Source organism: Priapulus caudatus, unplaced genomic scaffold (assembly GCF_000485595.1).
Source record: "Priapulus caudatus unplaced genomic scaffold, Priapulus_caudatus-5.0.1 Scaffold1395, whole genome shotgun sequence".
In the NCBI taxonomy this organism is placed as follows: domain Eukaryota; kingdom Metazoa; phylum Priapulida; class Priapulimorpha; order Priapulimorphida; family Priapulidae; genus Priapulus; species Priapulus caudatus.
In genome coordinates, this window is record NW_014578456.1 from 48,460 (window position 1) to 64,761 (window position 16,302).

The 16,302-nt window shown below is 45.8% G+C and overlaps 2 protein-coding genes across 3 annotated transcripts in view; one reads left to right on the plus strand and one right to left on the minus strand.

Annotated features, from left to right (window-relative positions):
• Positions 1–4,345: 4,345 nt before the first annotated feature.
• Positions 4,346–7,231, minus strand: LOC106816495 (probable NADH dehydrogenase [ubiquinone] 1 alpha subcomplex subunit 12). 2 transcript variants are annotated; one of them, XM_014821118.1, is made up of 4 exons: positions 7,055–7,231; positions 6,785–6,867; positions 6,329–6,401; positions 4,346–4,950 (listed from the first exon to the last, which is right to left on the minus strand). In XM_014821118.1, exons 1-4 carry the CDS (start codon positions 7,141–7,143, stop codon positions 4,767–4,769), a joined length of 429 nt encoding a protein of 142 aa, XP_014676604.1. In that variant the 5' UTR covers positions 7,144–7,231; the 3' UTR covers positions 4,346–4,766. The 2 variants fall into 2 exon arrangements, with proteins under 2 accessions (XP_014676604.1, XP_014676605.1); XM_014821119.1 differs by lacking the exon at positions 4,346–4,950 and adding an exon at positions 4,957–5,947.
• A 155-nt stretch (positions 7,232–7,386) lies between these two features.
• Positions 7,387–16,302, plus strand: part of LOC106816493 (guanine nucleotide-binding protein-like 3 homolog) — a 10,259-nt gene continuing 1,343 nt past the window's right edge. Inside the window, exons 1-13 of the mRNA XM_014821117.1 lie at positions 7,387–7,513; positions 7,776–7,828; positions 8,366–8,426; positions 8,597–8,811; positions 9,090–9,315; positions 9,777–9,880; positions 10,368–10,512; positions 11,010–11,097; positions 11,672–11,846; positions 12,348–12,490; positions 12,783–12,919; positions 13,255–13,445; positions 13,578–13,773. Of these exons, the coding sequence (XP_014676603.1) occupies positions 7,495–7,513; positions 7,776–7,828; positions 8,366–8,426; positions 8,597–8,811; positions 9,090–9,315; positions 9,777–9,880; positions 10,368–10,512; positions 11,010–11,097; positions 11,672–11,846; positions 12,348–12,490; positions 12,783–12,919; positions 13,255–13,445; positions 13,578–13,598 (1,578 nt within the window). The 5' untranslated portion in view covers positions 7,387–7,494 and the 3' untranslated portion in view covers positions 13,599–13,773. The remainder of the gene's footprint in view (positions 7,514–7,775; positions 7,829–8,365; positions 8,427–8,596; positions 8,812–9,089; positions 9,316–9,776; positions 9,881–10,367; positions 10,513–11,009; positions 11,098–11,671; positions 11,847–12,347; positions 12,491–12,782; positions 12,920–13,254; positions 13,446–13,577; positions 13,774–16,302) is intronic.

Below are 16,302 nucleotides of genomic sequence, written 5' to 3' on the forward strand. Positions count from 1 at the left end.
GAGAGAGAGGAGAGGAGGAGGAGACGAGAGAAAGAAGAGATGAGAGAGAGTGAGAGAGAGAAGAGAGAAGACGGCGAAGCGGAGAGGAGAGGAGAGAGAGAGGGAGAGAGAGGAGAGGGAGAGAGAGAGGAGAGAAGGAGAGAGGAGAGGAAGATGAGGAGAGAGGACAGGAGGAGAGCGAGAGAAAGAGACGGAGGAGAGAGAGAGAAGAGAGGAGGAGAGAGAGATGTGGAGAGATGAGAGAGAGAGGGAGACGAAGACGGTGAGAGAGAGAGAGGGAGGGGGAGAGCGGTGGGGAGAGCGGAGATGAGAGAGGAGGGAGAGAGAGAGAGAGGAGGGGAAGGGGAAGAGAGAGAGGAGAGAGAGAGAGAGAGAGGAGAGAGAGAGGAGGATGCGAGCGAGAGGAGAGATGAGAGAGAAGACGAGAGCGCTCTTACTCATGCCGCTCTGTATATTAGATGAGCGAGTGCAGAGACGAAGAGGAGTGAGGAGGAGGAGAGAGAAGAGCGATGAGAGAGAGGAGAGAGACGAGAGAGAGAGAGAGCAGAGAGAGAGAGAGAGGGAGAGAGAGGAGAGAGAGAGAGAGAGGACGAGAGAGAGAGGGGAGAGAGGAGAGAGAGGAGCGAGAGAGAGATAGATGCGAGAGCGGAGAGCGAAGCAGGAGAGGCCGAGAGCGGAGAAGCGAGAAGAGAGGAGAGAGAGAGACGAGAGGAATGAGAGAGAGAGAGACACCGAGAGAGACGAGATTTGAGAGAGAGAGACACCGAGATTCCCGACGAGCCGAGGGGAGTAGGAGAGACGAGAGAGAGTAGAGAGCGAGGAGGAGCCTGGGGCGGATGAGCGAGAGAGGAGATAAAGGGGAGAGGAGATAGAGTGGAGAGAGAGATAGACGAGAGATGGGGGAGGGAGGGAGGAAGGGAGAGAGAGGAGAGGAACCAGAAAAGAAGAGAGAGGAGAAGAGATGAGATGGTGGGAGGGAGAGAGAGAGAGAGAGAAGGAGAGAGTAGATTAAGCAAGAGGAGGAAGCAGGCAATTGTCTGACGTTTACATGAGATGTCCACCACACATAGACGATTCTTGCCAGGAGGTGCTTTGCAGTGTTAGTGTGAGAGTTGTCGATGTTTCCAGGCATGCCGGACAATTGTGGCGCGTGAGTTGGCGGGGGCAGTACGCGCCGTCGTATACGGCCTTGCACAAGTGGGAGCGTTACGATTCGATGCCGCTCTCAAGTCGTGCGTGCCACCTGTTTTTCACGAGAAACATTGGAAATGACTTGCGCCTATAGAATTCTTCTTACTGCAGGTAAGAACAAACGTTGTGTTTATATTATCTCTCTTAGAATATTGAAATTTATAAAATATTGAATAAAAAAAATGGTCTTGCACGTAACAATCAGTTCTGTCAACGGCGGTCAATAGAATGGCGCCACGTCACGCACATCCTGATCTGCTGCCGCCAGGACCTTCGAGACACGAGCGGGTCGTGTCGTCCTGCCGGATCTCGTGATCGATCACTTCGTACGGGACGGCCCCACGGACTCCTGCTGTGGCTGTTATCATGGAACGCATGCAATGCCGATCTTATCTCGGCCGATCAAGATGGGCCTCGCATTGGCATCAGCCGCCTACAGTGCGTTGGATGTCATCGAGGGAATCCGCCTTCCTTCACAGCCAGGGTCTCGTTCACGGAGACATCAAACTCACACAGGAACGCGTTGCTGGTGAGAGAGAGAACGTGATCTTATGCTGGTCATATCACTACTAATAAACACTAATGATATCCTTATAATATATAGCCTTAATCTTATCATAAACCTACCCGTATCCAGTGTCATTTCACTCTTATGTTTGCCCTATGAAAGACCCTAACCCTATCAGGAGTGTATGATGTAGATATACACTATATTGTACACTCCTAACCCTATCACTAACCCTACCACTCCTCCTAACTTTTATATTGTCCTATGACAGACCCTAACCCTATCGCCACTACTATCGCTCACCCTAACCCTATCGCCACACTTATCGCGCTCACCCTAACCCTATCACCACCACTATCGCTCACCCTAACCCTATCACCACCACTATCGCTCACCCTAACCCTAACCCTAACATTACACTATTACAGACATTAACCTCCTCTCTCTCCCTTCCCCACCTCCTTCCACAGCTGGACTCGCGGCAGCGCGCTAAGATCACAGACCTGGGTTTCTGTAAGCCCGAGGCGATGATGTCAGGCAGCATTGTCGGCACGCCGATCCACATGGCCCCGGAGCTGTTCACCGGTCGCTACGACTCCAGCGTTGACGTCTACGCGTTCGGCATCCTGTTCTGGTACATCTGCGCCGGTCACGTGAAGCTGCCGATGTCGTTCGAACAATGCACCAGCAAGGACCATCTGCTGCGAGCGCGTGCGCAAGGGTGAGGGCTGGGAGGGGGCGTCACGTGTCGCGAACGGGGGTGGGGAGGGTGGCCGCCACGTGTCGCACGGGGTGGCGAGTCAGGGGGCACACTGTTTGATATGTTTAGCAGCATACATCATTACGTGGATATTATATTATATATATTATATATATATATATATGTATGTCTGTAATATTATATATATATATATATATATATATATGTCTGTATATTATATATATATATATATTATGTCTATAATATATTATATATATATATATATGTCTGTATATATTAATTTATATGTCTCATATATATATATATAATATATATATATATATATATATTATATATGTACATTATATATGTTATAATGGTAATAGCAAATATAATAGTATATTATAGTGTGTACGTTGTTCGCGGTTTGGTGAATGAATCGTAATTACTATCAGCTTATTAATTATCGAAACCGTTTATTATTATAGAAAGCGTTTAATACATGAACTTATTAATTATAGAAACCGTGATTCCGTGACGATGTACGCCAGGGTCGCGACCTCCCGAACTCAGCTGCTCTTGTGTTTCAGGCATGCGGCCGGAGCGACCGAGCAATTGTGACGACGAGTGCTGGCGCACGAGGTGGCCTGCGATGCTGGGGTACGGGCCGCCCGCGGCTGCCACCCTGCTGGGGGACGTCGACACTAAGCTGGTGGAGATAATGCGGCACTACCGCGCGGCGGCGCGCGTGCAGACGGACAACGAATCGCGAGCGTCGGACGGAGGAGGCGGCGGCCGGACCTCCAGCTCCGGCTCCCCCTGACCGAGCCTTCCCTCGAGGAGGATGGGGATCCTCCCCCCCCCCCTCCTACGCACATTCCCTCCCTGCCCCTCGCGGGAGGCTTCCCACACGCCTCACACCGCCGGGATCGCGTGATCGAACGATGTATCGTAGATTCGGAACGTTGTACGTTTGTCGAAGCGAGTGTGGAGAGAGAGAGAGACAGAGAGAGAGAGAGACAGAGAGAGAGAGAGACAGAGACAGGACAGGACGACGAGAGATGGAGTCTGGCTTAGTGTAAGTCTGTTGCCGCTCGATATTATATATATATTACCAGGACTCCAGGAGTGAATAATAGAGATTACTCACTCTATTATTCTCTATTATTAACTCCTGATATTATATATGTGTAATGTAACGCCTGTAGAGAGCGAGTCGCTTCTCACATAGGTTGTAACAATGGCGCGTGTATCGCACGAGATGTTAGTCTTATCCTGGTAGACACATCCATCAGTACCAGTACGTAGTGTGCGTATATGCTCGCGCTTACACACGCGGCCAAAAAATCCAATCATTCAGGGCACTTTTTAATACCATTTTGTAAAATAAGAAAGTCGATTAGTTTTGTGATGAACAGTAACAGGTAAGTAGCTACACTTTTAGTAGCCGCACACGTTTAAACGAAACAGAAGCTGTGAAACTGTATTTTTCGTCGACCGCAGCGTGTACATAGACGCAAGTAGTTAATGTCATGATTTCTAATGTCGTGCGTCACAGCCGGATAGAGAATGTAACTATATTATGTGTGATTATCCAGGTATGATGTAACCTGATCGCGCGAACGCTGGCAGATGTGGCCAGCCAGTCTTCATAAGTACGCTTGCTTGCTACTTCACATGTAAACCCACTTGTACATAGAGAGAGATGATGAGCAAGAGAGTGACAGGCCTAGTGAGTAAACTATAGGAGACTTGGCGTGAAGAACGATCTCGGTGTGAAGTCTGTGGATCAGACGTTGCCATTGGTTGTCTCCGATATATTTTCACATGTACATTGCTGGTAGCAATGGAAAACGAGCTTATACCTTTAATATACGAAATTAACAGTGATTTCGGCGTTGAATTTTAAATTTGTCGTTTGTCGTAGAAAGACGTGGAACACAAAGTTATATCTACACAAAATGATTTTATTTAACAATATTTTGACTTTTCCCATATATGCTTTCTGACAGGCAAATCGTATTTGTATAACAACATGACGCTCAGTTAAGTGAATAATAAAAACTTCTAGAGTTGCATTACACGAATCTCTCCATTACACGAATCTCTCCACTACAATCTAGACTCGACTTGCAAACTATGTAAATTTGATATCAATAACGGTAATCCTTGGTGATAAATTAGTGATGAATTTACGAAGACTGTCGATTGCAAAGAATTCGAAAGCAGTCGCGGGTTTTCCGCTCGCACGAATAGCAGTTGTATGGTGAGCGTTCGTGCGTTCGTTCATGCCGGACAGGAGAACATGCCGTAGGCTGGGAGAGAACAAGTGTCGTGCATGCATCAACTAGACAACGCCCGCGTGGGCTACGACTGCGTGGTTTTCGACTGCGGCGGCACCCACTGCTCTATCTTCGGTTTCGTCGTCTTGTATCCGACGTAGGCGCCCGGCGTCCCCGCCTGATTCTCTGTGTGATCCATCAGCCACGGATGCTCAACAAGTGGTGCCGCAGTCGGCGGCGTGTCGCCTATGTTATGCATCCACCTGTGCCTACACGGGACGGAAGAATAGGAGCGTGGTCGAGACTAGAAGCGTGAGAGAGCGAGTGCGATTAACAACATGCGCCTAGAGCAAATAAATAGCGTCTTAAATAACGTGAATAAACTGCAACCAGCGGCGAGTGAGTTTGCGGCCTAGTCTAATGCAAATAAATAATCGCAGCGGACGATGAGATGGTGAGCGGACCGGACGGATCTCCGACAGCAGTTTGTACGGACGCTCGTCGTCTCGCCTGAAAGCGCGCGTAATGACGCGATCTCGCGTGATCTCGCGTTTCGACGCCGAAACGTCGGCAACGAACGACGAAATCCCCGAGTCGCGTCGTCACGCGACGAGGTGTTATTAGACGTTAATGGACTGAAATGAAACGCACGAGCCGGCGACGAGCGTCGTTCCGTGACAGAGAGCAACGACGTGCATTCGGGGGCGGCGTGTCGACTGCAGCCATGCAAGCAGACCGTACGAGTGAGAGATGGGGGACGATGACTCACAGCAGATGCAGTCTGCGAGAGAGAGAGGTTAACGACGCATGCATGATTACAGCGTGGCGACGCAGCCATGCGCTCGAGAGACATGCGCGGCGTAGCAGGAGTGACCCTAACCCCCGTCCAACCCCGTGTTCACTGCCTGCGTGCGTTACATTTACACTGCCAAGACAAAGCAGCCCATCATCACCACCTACATGAATGTTCCACACCGCTCTGGCAGCCAAGATCTGGGACAGGATTATGATTAGTGAGCTCGCGGTTAAAGCAGCTAGAACGTGAATGGCGTATATATAAAGAGCGACTGTTGGGCGCACCGCCCGCGTCACTGAGCTTTCGACTGCGGAGGTTTCCACGCTTCCACTTTCGGGCGGGTCGTACTGAACGGAACGAAACCCTTAGCGGTGCCCGAAAAGTTTTCCTCGTGGTCCAAGAACCAGTCGCGCTGTGTGCACGGAGTCACGCTGGGAGGGCTGTCGGTCGAGTAGTGCAACCACCTGTGCCTAGAGGAAGGTAAAACGCACGCGGCGTCCATCACAACATCCGCAAAACGGAAATCGCCGACACGTTCAGCGGCGAGACAGAGGACGAAGTGAGATAATCGCCGCTAAACTGTTGATCTGTCTATCTGATCAACTTTGTCTCTTTCGTCTTCTCGTCCCTTGGACTTTGAAGACTATTATTTACGAGGTTACAAGGTTAAATGTGCAGCGTTCGTTTCCGCATGTTACCAACGCATGCATCCAAAGATTAGAGAATAGAGAAGACAGACGCTAGAAGATGCTGCTGAAGAAGAAGATGCTGTTAAGTCGGGAGACGACTCAACGAGACGTTACGGTAACGCGCGACGTGTAACGGAATGTCGTAGCGACAGATTTATATACCAGTCGGATGGGATCTGGCTTCCGTCGTAGTCCATGCCATACTGCGGTGCGTACTGAATCCATCTGTTCCTGCCTGTCAACGGGAAAGACGCGATCATGAACACGATCGATTGTGCAATCACAATACATGAATAACAAAACACATCCAGATGAGACGGGATACTAGAGAAGCGTTGCAGAAAGGAGGTGTTGATCCCAAGCGCTATAAGCGCAGATCTTGCGCGCATCATATAATGCATAATATATAATCATATATAGCGCAGATGCGGTCATACAATGCATAATATTACGTATTGCGAGACTGTAGGCATAGACTTGTAGGTTTAATCGTACAACCACCACCTTAGACTATATCCCAGCTTCAATCAACATTAATTACCAATTACTAATACTAATAGTAATACTACTACTAGCAGCCTTCTCTAAGGCATTGGGCAATCCTTCTCGTCTCCTTACCGACGAAGAAGAGGTTATTTTCGTAGTACTTGTTGCCGTATTTGTCGGCCCCTACGTAAGTCCCCACCTTCAACTCCTCGGTCCTGCAACGAAATCGCAGGATAAGATCAGATTAAATTACTCAATGTTATTTTTATTTTAGGGCCCAATCGAATCGTATATTTACATGATTCATATATTGCCAACAAATGCATAATAAACAACAACATCGGATATATATAAAATGCAGCCAAGGACATTAAAGCTTTCACAACTGCTTCAGAGAAATACCAATAGAGTTGCTTCAGGGAACCAAGCATTCCACCGTGTTGTTTAAATGCTTGGCGAAAATGCCGAAGTTTCTCCAAGTACGTCGCCATTGCTACTTGAAGAACGCAGTCAACGCACAACAGCCTAACTCGGTTTTCTATTCGTCGATATTATGAATAATTCTACTTAAATAAATACTTTCTAATTCTGATAGAAACTTTAAGGTTTTAATTATGCAGCAATTTAATTAAAGTTTCTTTCCACACATAAAATATCGAAAACACTAATTTCTCCCGATACGGCGATAGATGACGGAGTGCCAAACGGTTGACTCCGCGGCGCAACATTATTTCCTCTATTATCAACACGTTTCTTTGCAATCATTTTCATACAACATTGTATATTTGTTATATTATACGGTATTCTTATAGAATAATTCTATTGATACTTGAATTTTCAAAATGGTGAAGCAGTTCTTCAGTAAGTAATGTTCTGAGGCCGCTAAGGCATAAGTTTGACCGTGTGATCAAGTGATGAAGTACTATGTTACTGTTGCCTGTTGGTATTCACTTCAGGCAATCTTACTTATTATCAGTAATAGTATTCTTACTCACCGAGTAGTGTCTATGTCTATGATATGCTTTGTTTGATGGACATAATGATGATATGATTAATATGATATACATATATATGCAGTATGAACGTAATACTATTAACTACTTATTATCAAAATCTGTTTCAGAAAAGAAGAGCAAGCGGCAGTCTTGTAAAATAAAGTACAAGATTGAAAAAAAGGTTATTACTATTAGTTAGATTCCTGATGTTTAGAGATCTGTATCTTCATTTAATAATAGTATGTAATCTAGGTGTTGGCTTTCCATAACCTTCAACATCCAGTGACATCTCAGTATTACGATAAAGGCGGTTTAGAACTATTATTTATTAGTATTATTCAAACACTTTGTTCAGTTACTCTCCTAACGTACACATATACTAAATTATGTTTACAGTATTACGCGCGAATATTCTATTAGAACACGTTTAATTTATTATTTTTTCTACTCCAATGACAGTTGTCTGCGTATACTTTATAATTTTTCCAGGGGATGGCTGACTAGATGACCGTATGGTCTTTTCGTCATCCCTTCACTGTATTGTTTATTATTCGCTTGGTTAAAATTGTTTTACCTTATTGAAAGCGATAAATAAAACTGTTATATCTTATCATATCTTAGAACTTAATTGGTATAACTTACCATCCCGCGTAGGGACCGTTCACACCGTGCTGGTCTGAGGGTATTATTATTATTGTCAGCTTCTTGTTTATTATAGGTCAGGGAGCATGACCGCAAGCAAAAGAAGGAAGCCAAAAAACGCCCGAAACCAACAAAAAGTATCATGCTTAATTATAATTTTAATTAATTAATGCTTAATTGTATAATATTATTTTATTTTCACTATATAATCGATATAATAAAAACTCGTTGCATGTGTAACTACATAATTATTTCACGAAATTTATTTCTGATAGAGTAATCCTTGTATTTTCGTGATGGCTTGCAGGAAAAAAGAGCATAGTCGCAGCTGTCCCTAACAAGGCACCCTTTAAAGATATCGTCATAAAGGAAGCAGAACAGCGAAAGATAAAGAAAGACGAAGAGCGTGCGAAGGCAAAGCTGAGGAGGAAGGATGCCAAACAGAAGGAAGTTAATAAGAAGAGAAATCTCGACGGCCTGCAGAAAGATGCGCAGAACAGAGCGACGGAGTTCGAAGAAAAGGTAAACACGAATATGTAATAATTATTCTAACAACCTGTTCTAGTTATAGAAGTATAGAACAGTAGAAGTAAGAAAAGTAAAATGTAAGAAATCAGAAACTCAAAATCTAAACAACATCTAAGTATCTCGCAAACCTATCGTCATAGCAATGGCTAGTTTAAGTCATATTTTTATTGTAATTCCGGCAAATAACGGCCGAGGCAGGTATAAGAAACCAGCAAGGCGTATCACGTACAAGGTTAAACATTGACAGTAAGATCTTCGCGTGTCTATAACAGAAGCAGCGTGAGGCGGCGGCCGGCGGCGACGCGGCGGCAGGGGCGGCGCGGGACGGCTCGCTGAAGGCTTACTACCGGGAGTTCCGTAAGGTGGTGGAGATGGCCGACGTCGTACTGCAGGTGCTGGACGCGCGAGATCCGATTGGCAGCCGCTGCTACGACGTCGAGAGCGCCGTCCTGTCCGCCGGCACCGACAAGAAACTCGTCCTCGTGCTGAACAAGATCGGTGAGTCCGCACGCGAGTTATCGCGCGTCGGAGTACTAATCCAGGGGTTGAAATTATGGGCAGCAGGCATCAGTTTTGCTTCGGGGATGGCAGCATGGCATGTCGGACACAGGAGGCCATGTGAGGATGGGGAAGGGTTCGAGTTTAAGGACAGCAGGCATCAGTTTGGCTGCTCACAATGGGGGCAGTTTGCCGCTTGCTCTCAATATCGACATCAAGTATCTGCTGCTGAGAGATTCCTTATAACCCATAGTAAAAGTACCAAAGATTCTGTCCACGTGAGTAAATTTGCTGATTACTCTTTTCTCTGACAACAACTAGGTGCTGCCTCGTGAAAAAAAGTTCTCTCTAAACCCTGGTATCATCTCTGGGTCGTCATTATGCGGCGTTCGCTACTCTCGTCGTTTCGTACTCGCGTACTCTCGCGATGCGTGTCCGATTTCAATCCGATCGCGTTTCAGATTTGGTGCCGAGAGAGATCGTTACAAAGTGGCTGCAGTACCTGAGAAATGAGTTTCCTACCATCGCCTTCAAAGCTTCAACACAGAACCAACGTCAGGGTTTGGTGAGTTATCTGAGAGCGGATGTTAAATTACTACAGATAACTATTCGTTTCGCGAGGATCTAAGGTATACTATGTACAGTACCGAGTCATGATTCTGGAAACGAGGACGGACAGACGAAGCGATACGATTACTGAAAGACTCGCAAGTTTGCGAATATCGTTCCTGACGAAAAACTGCCTGTATAATTCCGCTGATGATTTCGTGCAGAATGTTGTGATACATCTGCCGCACGTTACTCAGCCAGCAATGCTCAGCGGGAAACCTTGTTTAGTCGAGCGGTTTCCCCTCGTTAGTCGCATGCGGTTGACGACAGTTTTTTCCTCGTTAGTTGCACGCGGTTAACGAGCGTTTTCTTCTCTCGTTAGTATCAGGTAAAGGTTAACGAGCATTTTCTTCTCTCGTTAGTCTCAGGTGAAGGTTAAACGAGCATTTTTTTCTCTCGTTAGTCTCAGGTGAAGGTTAACGAGCGTTTTCTCCTCTCGTTAGTCTCAGGTGAAGGTGAAGGTGGCGACAGCGAGTGATGGCTTGCTGCAGTCAGGTCGCTGTGTGGGAGCCGACCTCCTCATGAAGCTCCTCGGCAACTACTGCAAGAGTCACGACATCCGTGTCGCCATCCGCGTCGGCGTCGTCGGTGAGCGCCCTCTATAATCACTTAATTAACGCAAGCGTTTGCGACAAAATGTTCGCTGTCGTTGTCGTCGGTGAGCGCCCTCTATAATCGCTTAATTAACGCAAGCGTTTGCGACAAAATGTTCGCTGTCGGTGAGCGCCCTCTATAATCACTTAATTAACGCAAGCGTTTGCGATATGTCTGCTGTGGTCTCCATGCGACGTCTGTAGTCGCTCTCGCTCTGATTCGTGTGTAAAGTGAGTCGATCTAAATGCTGGCTGTATGCACTCTTGGGTTTGGACACGCGAACCAGCACTAGAAACACGAATACGAAAAAGAATCCACAAATCTCTTTGTTGTCGAGGCCACAGAAATACTCACACTCGTGCGATATGCGTTGATGCATCTGCGTTAGTGAAATCAACGCACACGTGTCGATTAGTTCGATGTTAGATTCGCAGGAGTGACGGAACAGAACGACATCGTGGGTCTAATGCAGATGTTTTCGTCACGCGCAGGTCTTCCCAACGTTGGTAAGAGCAGCATCATCAACAGCCTGAAGAGAGGCAAGGCATGCAGCGTGGGTGCCACGCCCGGCGTCACAAAGTAAGTGCCTGCATCAGGGATGCCAACCACTACGATTTATCCGTATTTTATACGAATTTCTATTCCTTTTGCACCACTACGACCAGTTTGTATCAAACTACGAATTTCACTGTGATCTTTTTTTTTTGTCAATTATTGTCATATTTGACTCTCAGAATGCAGAAAATTGCATCTCAGAATCAAAAAATTTTCCGGGGGGCATGCCGGACCCGCCTAGCAAACTCGGGTCACTACTTGACCCTCGAACTACTAATTTGATGGTCAGAAACTACAGATGGCTTCAAATATTTGTTGGCATCTCTGCTGCATACTGAAACTAGCATTCTGCTAAAGGTGAGAGGTTTCCGTTGTGTACATAGACAGCATGAACTGGAATATGCGGATAAAACAGAGACTAATCACGGAAATGGTGCAAAACGAACGGAGAGCCGCGGAATATTACGGAGCTCATTACAGTCCGATACACCGATTCCTACGTATCAACTATGGACTTCTCATGGACTGCCATCTAATCTCGGCGAGTCTGTGTTTATTATGTACGTATATCACGCGTATGTTTCTCTCCCTCACGCAGGACCATGCAGCTGGTGCAGCTGGACAAGCACATCTCGCTGCTAGACTCGCCCGGCATCGTGATGCCTGGAGGAGGCGGTGACGACGCGGCGTTACGTAACTGTGTGAAGCTGGAGAGCGTTAGCGACCCGCTGCCTCCCGTCGCCATGATACTACGTCGCTGCAGCAAACAGAACGTGAGCGGGGCGGGGGTGAGGGGACGGGCGGAGGGGGGGGAGGCGGCGGCGACGACGCGGCGTTACGTAACTGTGTGAAGCTGGAGAGCGTTAGCGACCCGCTGCCTCCCGTCGCCATGATACTACGTCGCTGCAGCAAACAGAACGTGAGCGGGGCGGGGGTGAGGGTGAGGGGGAGGGGTGAGGGGGGCGGGACCAGAACCATAGTAGAATCATGGATTTAAGTTTGCACATCAGTTGATCATTCGATTAAATAATATTATCGTTACTTGTAATTGCTTCAAAATTGCTATTTAAACCCAAGAACTTGTATCACGATACAGGAAGGGTGTCATGGTGTGTCATCAGTGCGTCACGGCATTGCAGTAGATGTACAGTGACAGCAACTCTGTGATTGTTGTCTTCTGCGGTCGAATCGTCGGCTGCACTCCAAAAGTTGTGCGCAAGTGTGTCAGGAGTCCGTGTGTGGTTGAGTCAGTGTCTTTCTTGCTCCTGTTTCAGTTGATGCTTCACTACAGAATTCCAGACTATGCTGATCTGAATGAGTTTCTTGCTCTGATGGCCAAGCGGACGGGACGGTTGAAGAAAGGTGGAATACCAGACGTAAACAAAGCTGCGCGAATCGTACTGCAGGACTGGAACAGGTGAGAAAGACGTGATCTGTGTATATGCGTGTGTTCTTGCTCTCCCTCTCTCTCTCTCTCTCTCTCTCTTTCTACCTCTATCTACCTCTCTCCTTCTCTCTCTTCCCCTTCTCGCTCCCTCTCCCTCTCCTTACCCCTCTCTCTCTCTCGCTCTCTCTCTCTCTCCCTCTCCTTACCCCTCTCTCTCTCGCTCTCTCTCTCTCTCCCTCTCCTTACCCCTCTTTCTCTCGCTCTCTCTCTCTCCCTCCCTCCCTCTGGTTCTCTATACTTCTTTCTCTTCTCTCTACTCTAGTGGGAAGATAACATTCTACACACATCCCCCGGAGCAGCACTCGTTACCGACACACGTTAGCGCCGAGATCGTAACCAGCATGGCTGGATCGTTCGACATCGCCGCACTGCAGAAGGAAGAAGAGACTGTCTTGAAAGGTAACAGCAGCTGTCATTGTTGTTGTTGTTGTTGTTGTTGTTGTTGTTGATGTTGTTGTTGTTGTTGTTGTTGAGGTATTAGCGCTATCATACTGCTGTTGTTGCATTATCGTACATTATACATATATGTACAGTTATACATTAAACCTAAAATTAAAATTATAAATAATAAATTCGTATGTGTGTGTGCTGCATGAATATTCAGTAGCATACTGAAACCCTATATATATATATATATATATATATATAATATATCCATATACATATGTGTGTATATATATATATATATGTAATATATATATATTATATATATATTACTGTTCATTTGTTTGCAGGTTTGAAACCGCTCTGTAGTCCTACCGACATGATCGTTGAGACGTCAGGACCTGTTACTGCCTCCCTCGAAGAAATGGAAGCAGAAGGTGATTCAGGGACGAAAGGGGAAAGTGAAGAGGAGGACGATGAACTGGAGGAGGAAGAAGAGGACGATGAAAACAGTGACATGGAGGACGACGGTGAACAAAATGTAAGTACAAACATCTTCATTTTGAGCGCGGAAACACGAAATTTTTATTTTATTTATTGATACAACTAAAGTTCTAGTGGCAATGTCTTGCAACATTGGAGCAAACTACGGGGGATTTCTATTGTCTTCCAGGATGAAAAAAAGATAACATGACAGTTGAACTGAAAACGAAAAAGAAAGCGAAAATCACAGCGCGCCATTAAGAGTGTGTTAGAGGATAAGAAGCGGCGGCTGCTGAAAGAGAGGCTCTGTTGCCTGCAACCTTCAAGCAAAACAAGACATTGAAAAAGGCTTTTAAGAAAAAGCAGAAACTACATAAAGAAGAGCGGTACGTCCAGATAACATGGAGTTATTCGTTCATGATCTTATTAACAATGTTTAAAGCATGTAGTTATTTCCGTTCATGATTATACTTGTTTAATCATGGATTATTGGTTCTATTTATAGCAGTTAAACATGTAGTTTATGTTCGTTTCAGTATTGTATACTTGTTTACATGAGTATTCGGTTCAGTATGTTATAACTGTAAACATTGTAGTTATTCGTTCATATTTGATACTTGGTTAACATGGAGGTATGTTGGTGCATATTTATACTTGTTTTAACATGTCAGTTTATTCGTCCATATTATAACTTGTTTAACATGGAGGTATTTGTTCACTATGTTTATACTTGTTTAACATGGAGTTATTGGTCATATTATACTTGTTTAACATGGACGTAATTGTCATATTTATACTTGTTTAACCATTGGCAGGTATTGGTTCATATTTATACTTGGTTTAACATGCAGAGGATTGTTCATATTTAATACTTTTATATACTGTCATGATTTAGACTTTATTACTGTTTATAGACGTAATATATCCCTTTAGTTGTCTCGTATTCAGACTTTTCGCCGATATTTTTTATTGGCAGTGTTATAACGGCAGTGCGATTGGCAAGATCGATCTAGCTGATATGATCGACAGTGACATCATAGTGGTGGCAATGATGAACTATGATTTGGAACAGACTTTCAATGTAGTCAAGGAAAGAAATTGGCTGGCGAGAATATTCTTGTACGAGAGCAAAATTTAAATAAAAGGTAGATTAGGAGTAGCACCTCGTATATTGTTGAATATAATAGCAAACAGTGTGTTTTAAACTTCGCACAAAAGTCACGGAAGACTCGAGTTAACCAACACATATATTATTAAATCAGTTAATGTATCCAATATATCGTTGCAATGTGATCTATGCAATCACATGGTGATTCTCTATCTTACACGCAAAGAGAATATGGTCAGGATTAAGAACAATTACAGATTAATTGGATTTGTCAACTCTTCACGTACGGTTTCTGCGAAAACCGAAAACCTTACACCGAATCCTACACCGAAACCCAAATGTCCGTTTACAACGCCACTTTACTCCGTAAATATTCTGCTCTAGTTTTAGGCTAATTGGCCAATACAACACACTCATTCGTCGTGCCCTCCTCTCGTATAGTTTGTAGTGTAACATAAGTTCTTGCTTCAAATTAAGAAAAAATTCCTCCATTCCTTAAATTAATTAATTCGGAGATCCATATAGAATTCATGTAATCGCGGGCCGGCGAGTTCGCCAATTGATGCTGGCTTGGCTGTAACCTTTGCGATTCGCGAAAAGCGAAGGAGATCGTGGGCAAACAAACCGCCTCCTTCCCGGCACGACCCGCACGCAGTCCACCCACTGGGAACCCCTCCCCTCCCATGTTAGACACACATGCCCGCAGATCGTTCAGTAACAACACGACATGGGAAGCTATGCTACGTCGCCTCGCTTTACGGAGTAAGATAACGTCGCCCGTGGTTTACTGACAACGAAGATTTTTTCAGCCTCTGGCGACGCCAATAAAGAGAACATCTATGCGCGAATCAGCAGACGACACGATAACGAGCAGACAGCAAGCTAAACTGAAGTCAGGGGTCCAAAGGTCAAAAGCCGCAGCGCGAACGCGAACGTCGCCACGGACATCCACTACGAGAACATCGAACATCGCCACGGGGAACATTGCGAACATTCCATGCAGAAACATTCTGAAGCATGCCGCGAAATTGCGAAACCACCCGGTCGGCGTGGAAGTTTTCATCTATATAAATATTTGCATGTCCGAGCCGACCACATGACGCCTACACAGGCGCACACAGATGACCCTACACACGTGTGGCAGTGCAAGGCGGGACTCGTGGCAGTCCCAACTGCGTTTCTCTCGACGAGGACCGGAGTTCCGTTCCCGCGGGGGAACAACCAGGGTCGAATGCGTTCGGCAAGGACGTTGGCCCGTGGCGACCCGAACGCGCAGCGGCCCGAGACTGCAGAATTTTAGTGGCTGGAGATAAAAAATTAAATTAATTAAGAATTGAGGCGTTCCTTCAATCATCGGTATATCACATCCGAGCCTCTACTCTCTCTCTCCATCTGCTCTCTCTCTCTTCTCTATTCTCTCTCCATCACCGCATCTACGAAATCACACATGCCGAAATCTCCTCTAAATTAAATGTTTCGATAAACCAACATATAATATAATTTTATGGTATAATATGTAGGTACGCGGCCCTAACCTCGAAAAGACCACATGCCCACTGAGCCACTTCACGGGCAAGCATAACAATTAATTTGATTCCATTAATTGCGATAAACTGAGAACCTGGCACTTACAGACGTCATATAAACAAGCGAGCATTGCACGTCGAAGTGGCCTTAGTGGCTGCAGCAAGGGAAAAATCCAGTATAACCAGCCCTCATCCAGGGCAACCATACCCCCTCACCCCGGCTATGCGCACAGCACCCCTCACCCCCGGGTACCATACACCAGGCAACCCCTGGCTTCTAG

What these genes read in the sequence shown, in the direction of transcription:
- LOC106816495 (XM_014821118.1), bottom strand. Translation starts at nt 7,143, where the DNA reads ATGGCGACGTACTTGGAGAAACTTCGGCATTTTCGCCAAGCATTTAAA. An exon ending in AAATAACCTCTTCTTCGTCG is followed by an intron (nt 6,402 to 6,784) that starts GTAAGGAGACGA and finishes TCCCGTTGACAG; the next exon opens with GCAGGAACAGATGGATTCAG. An exon ending in AGCCAGATCCCATCCGACTG is followed by an intron (nt 4,951 to 6,328) that starts GTATATAAATCT and finishes CGTCCCGTGTAG; the next exon opens with GCACAGGTGGATGCATAACA.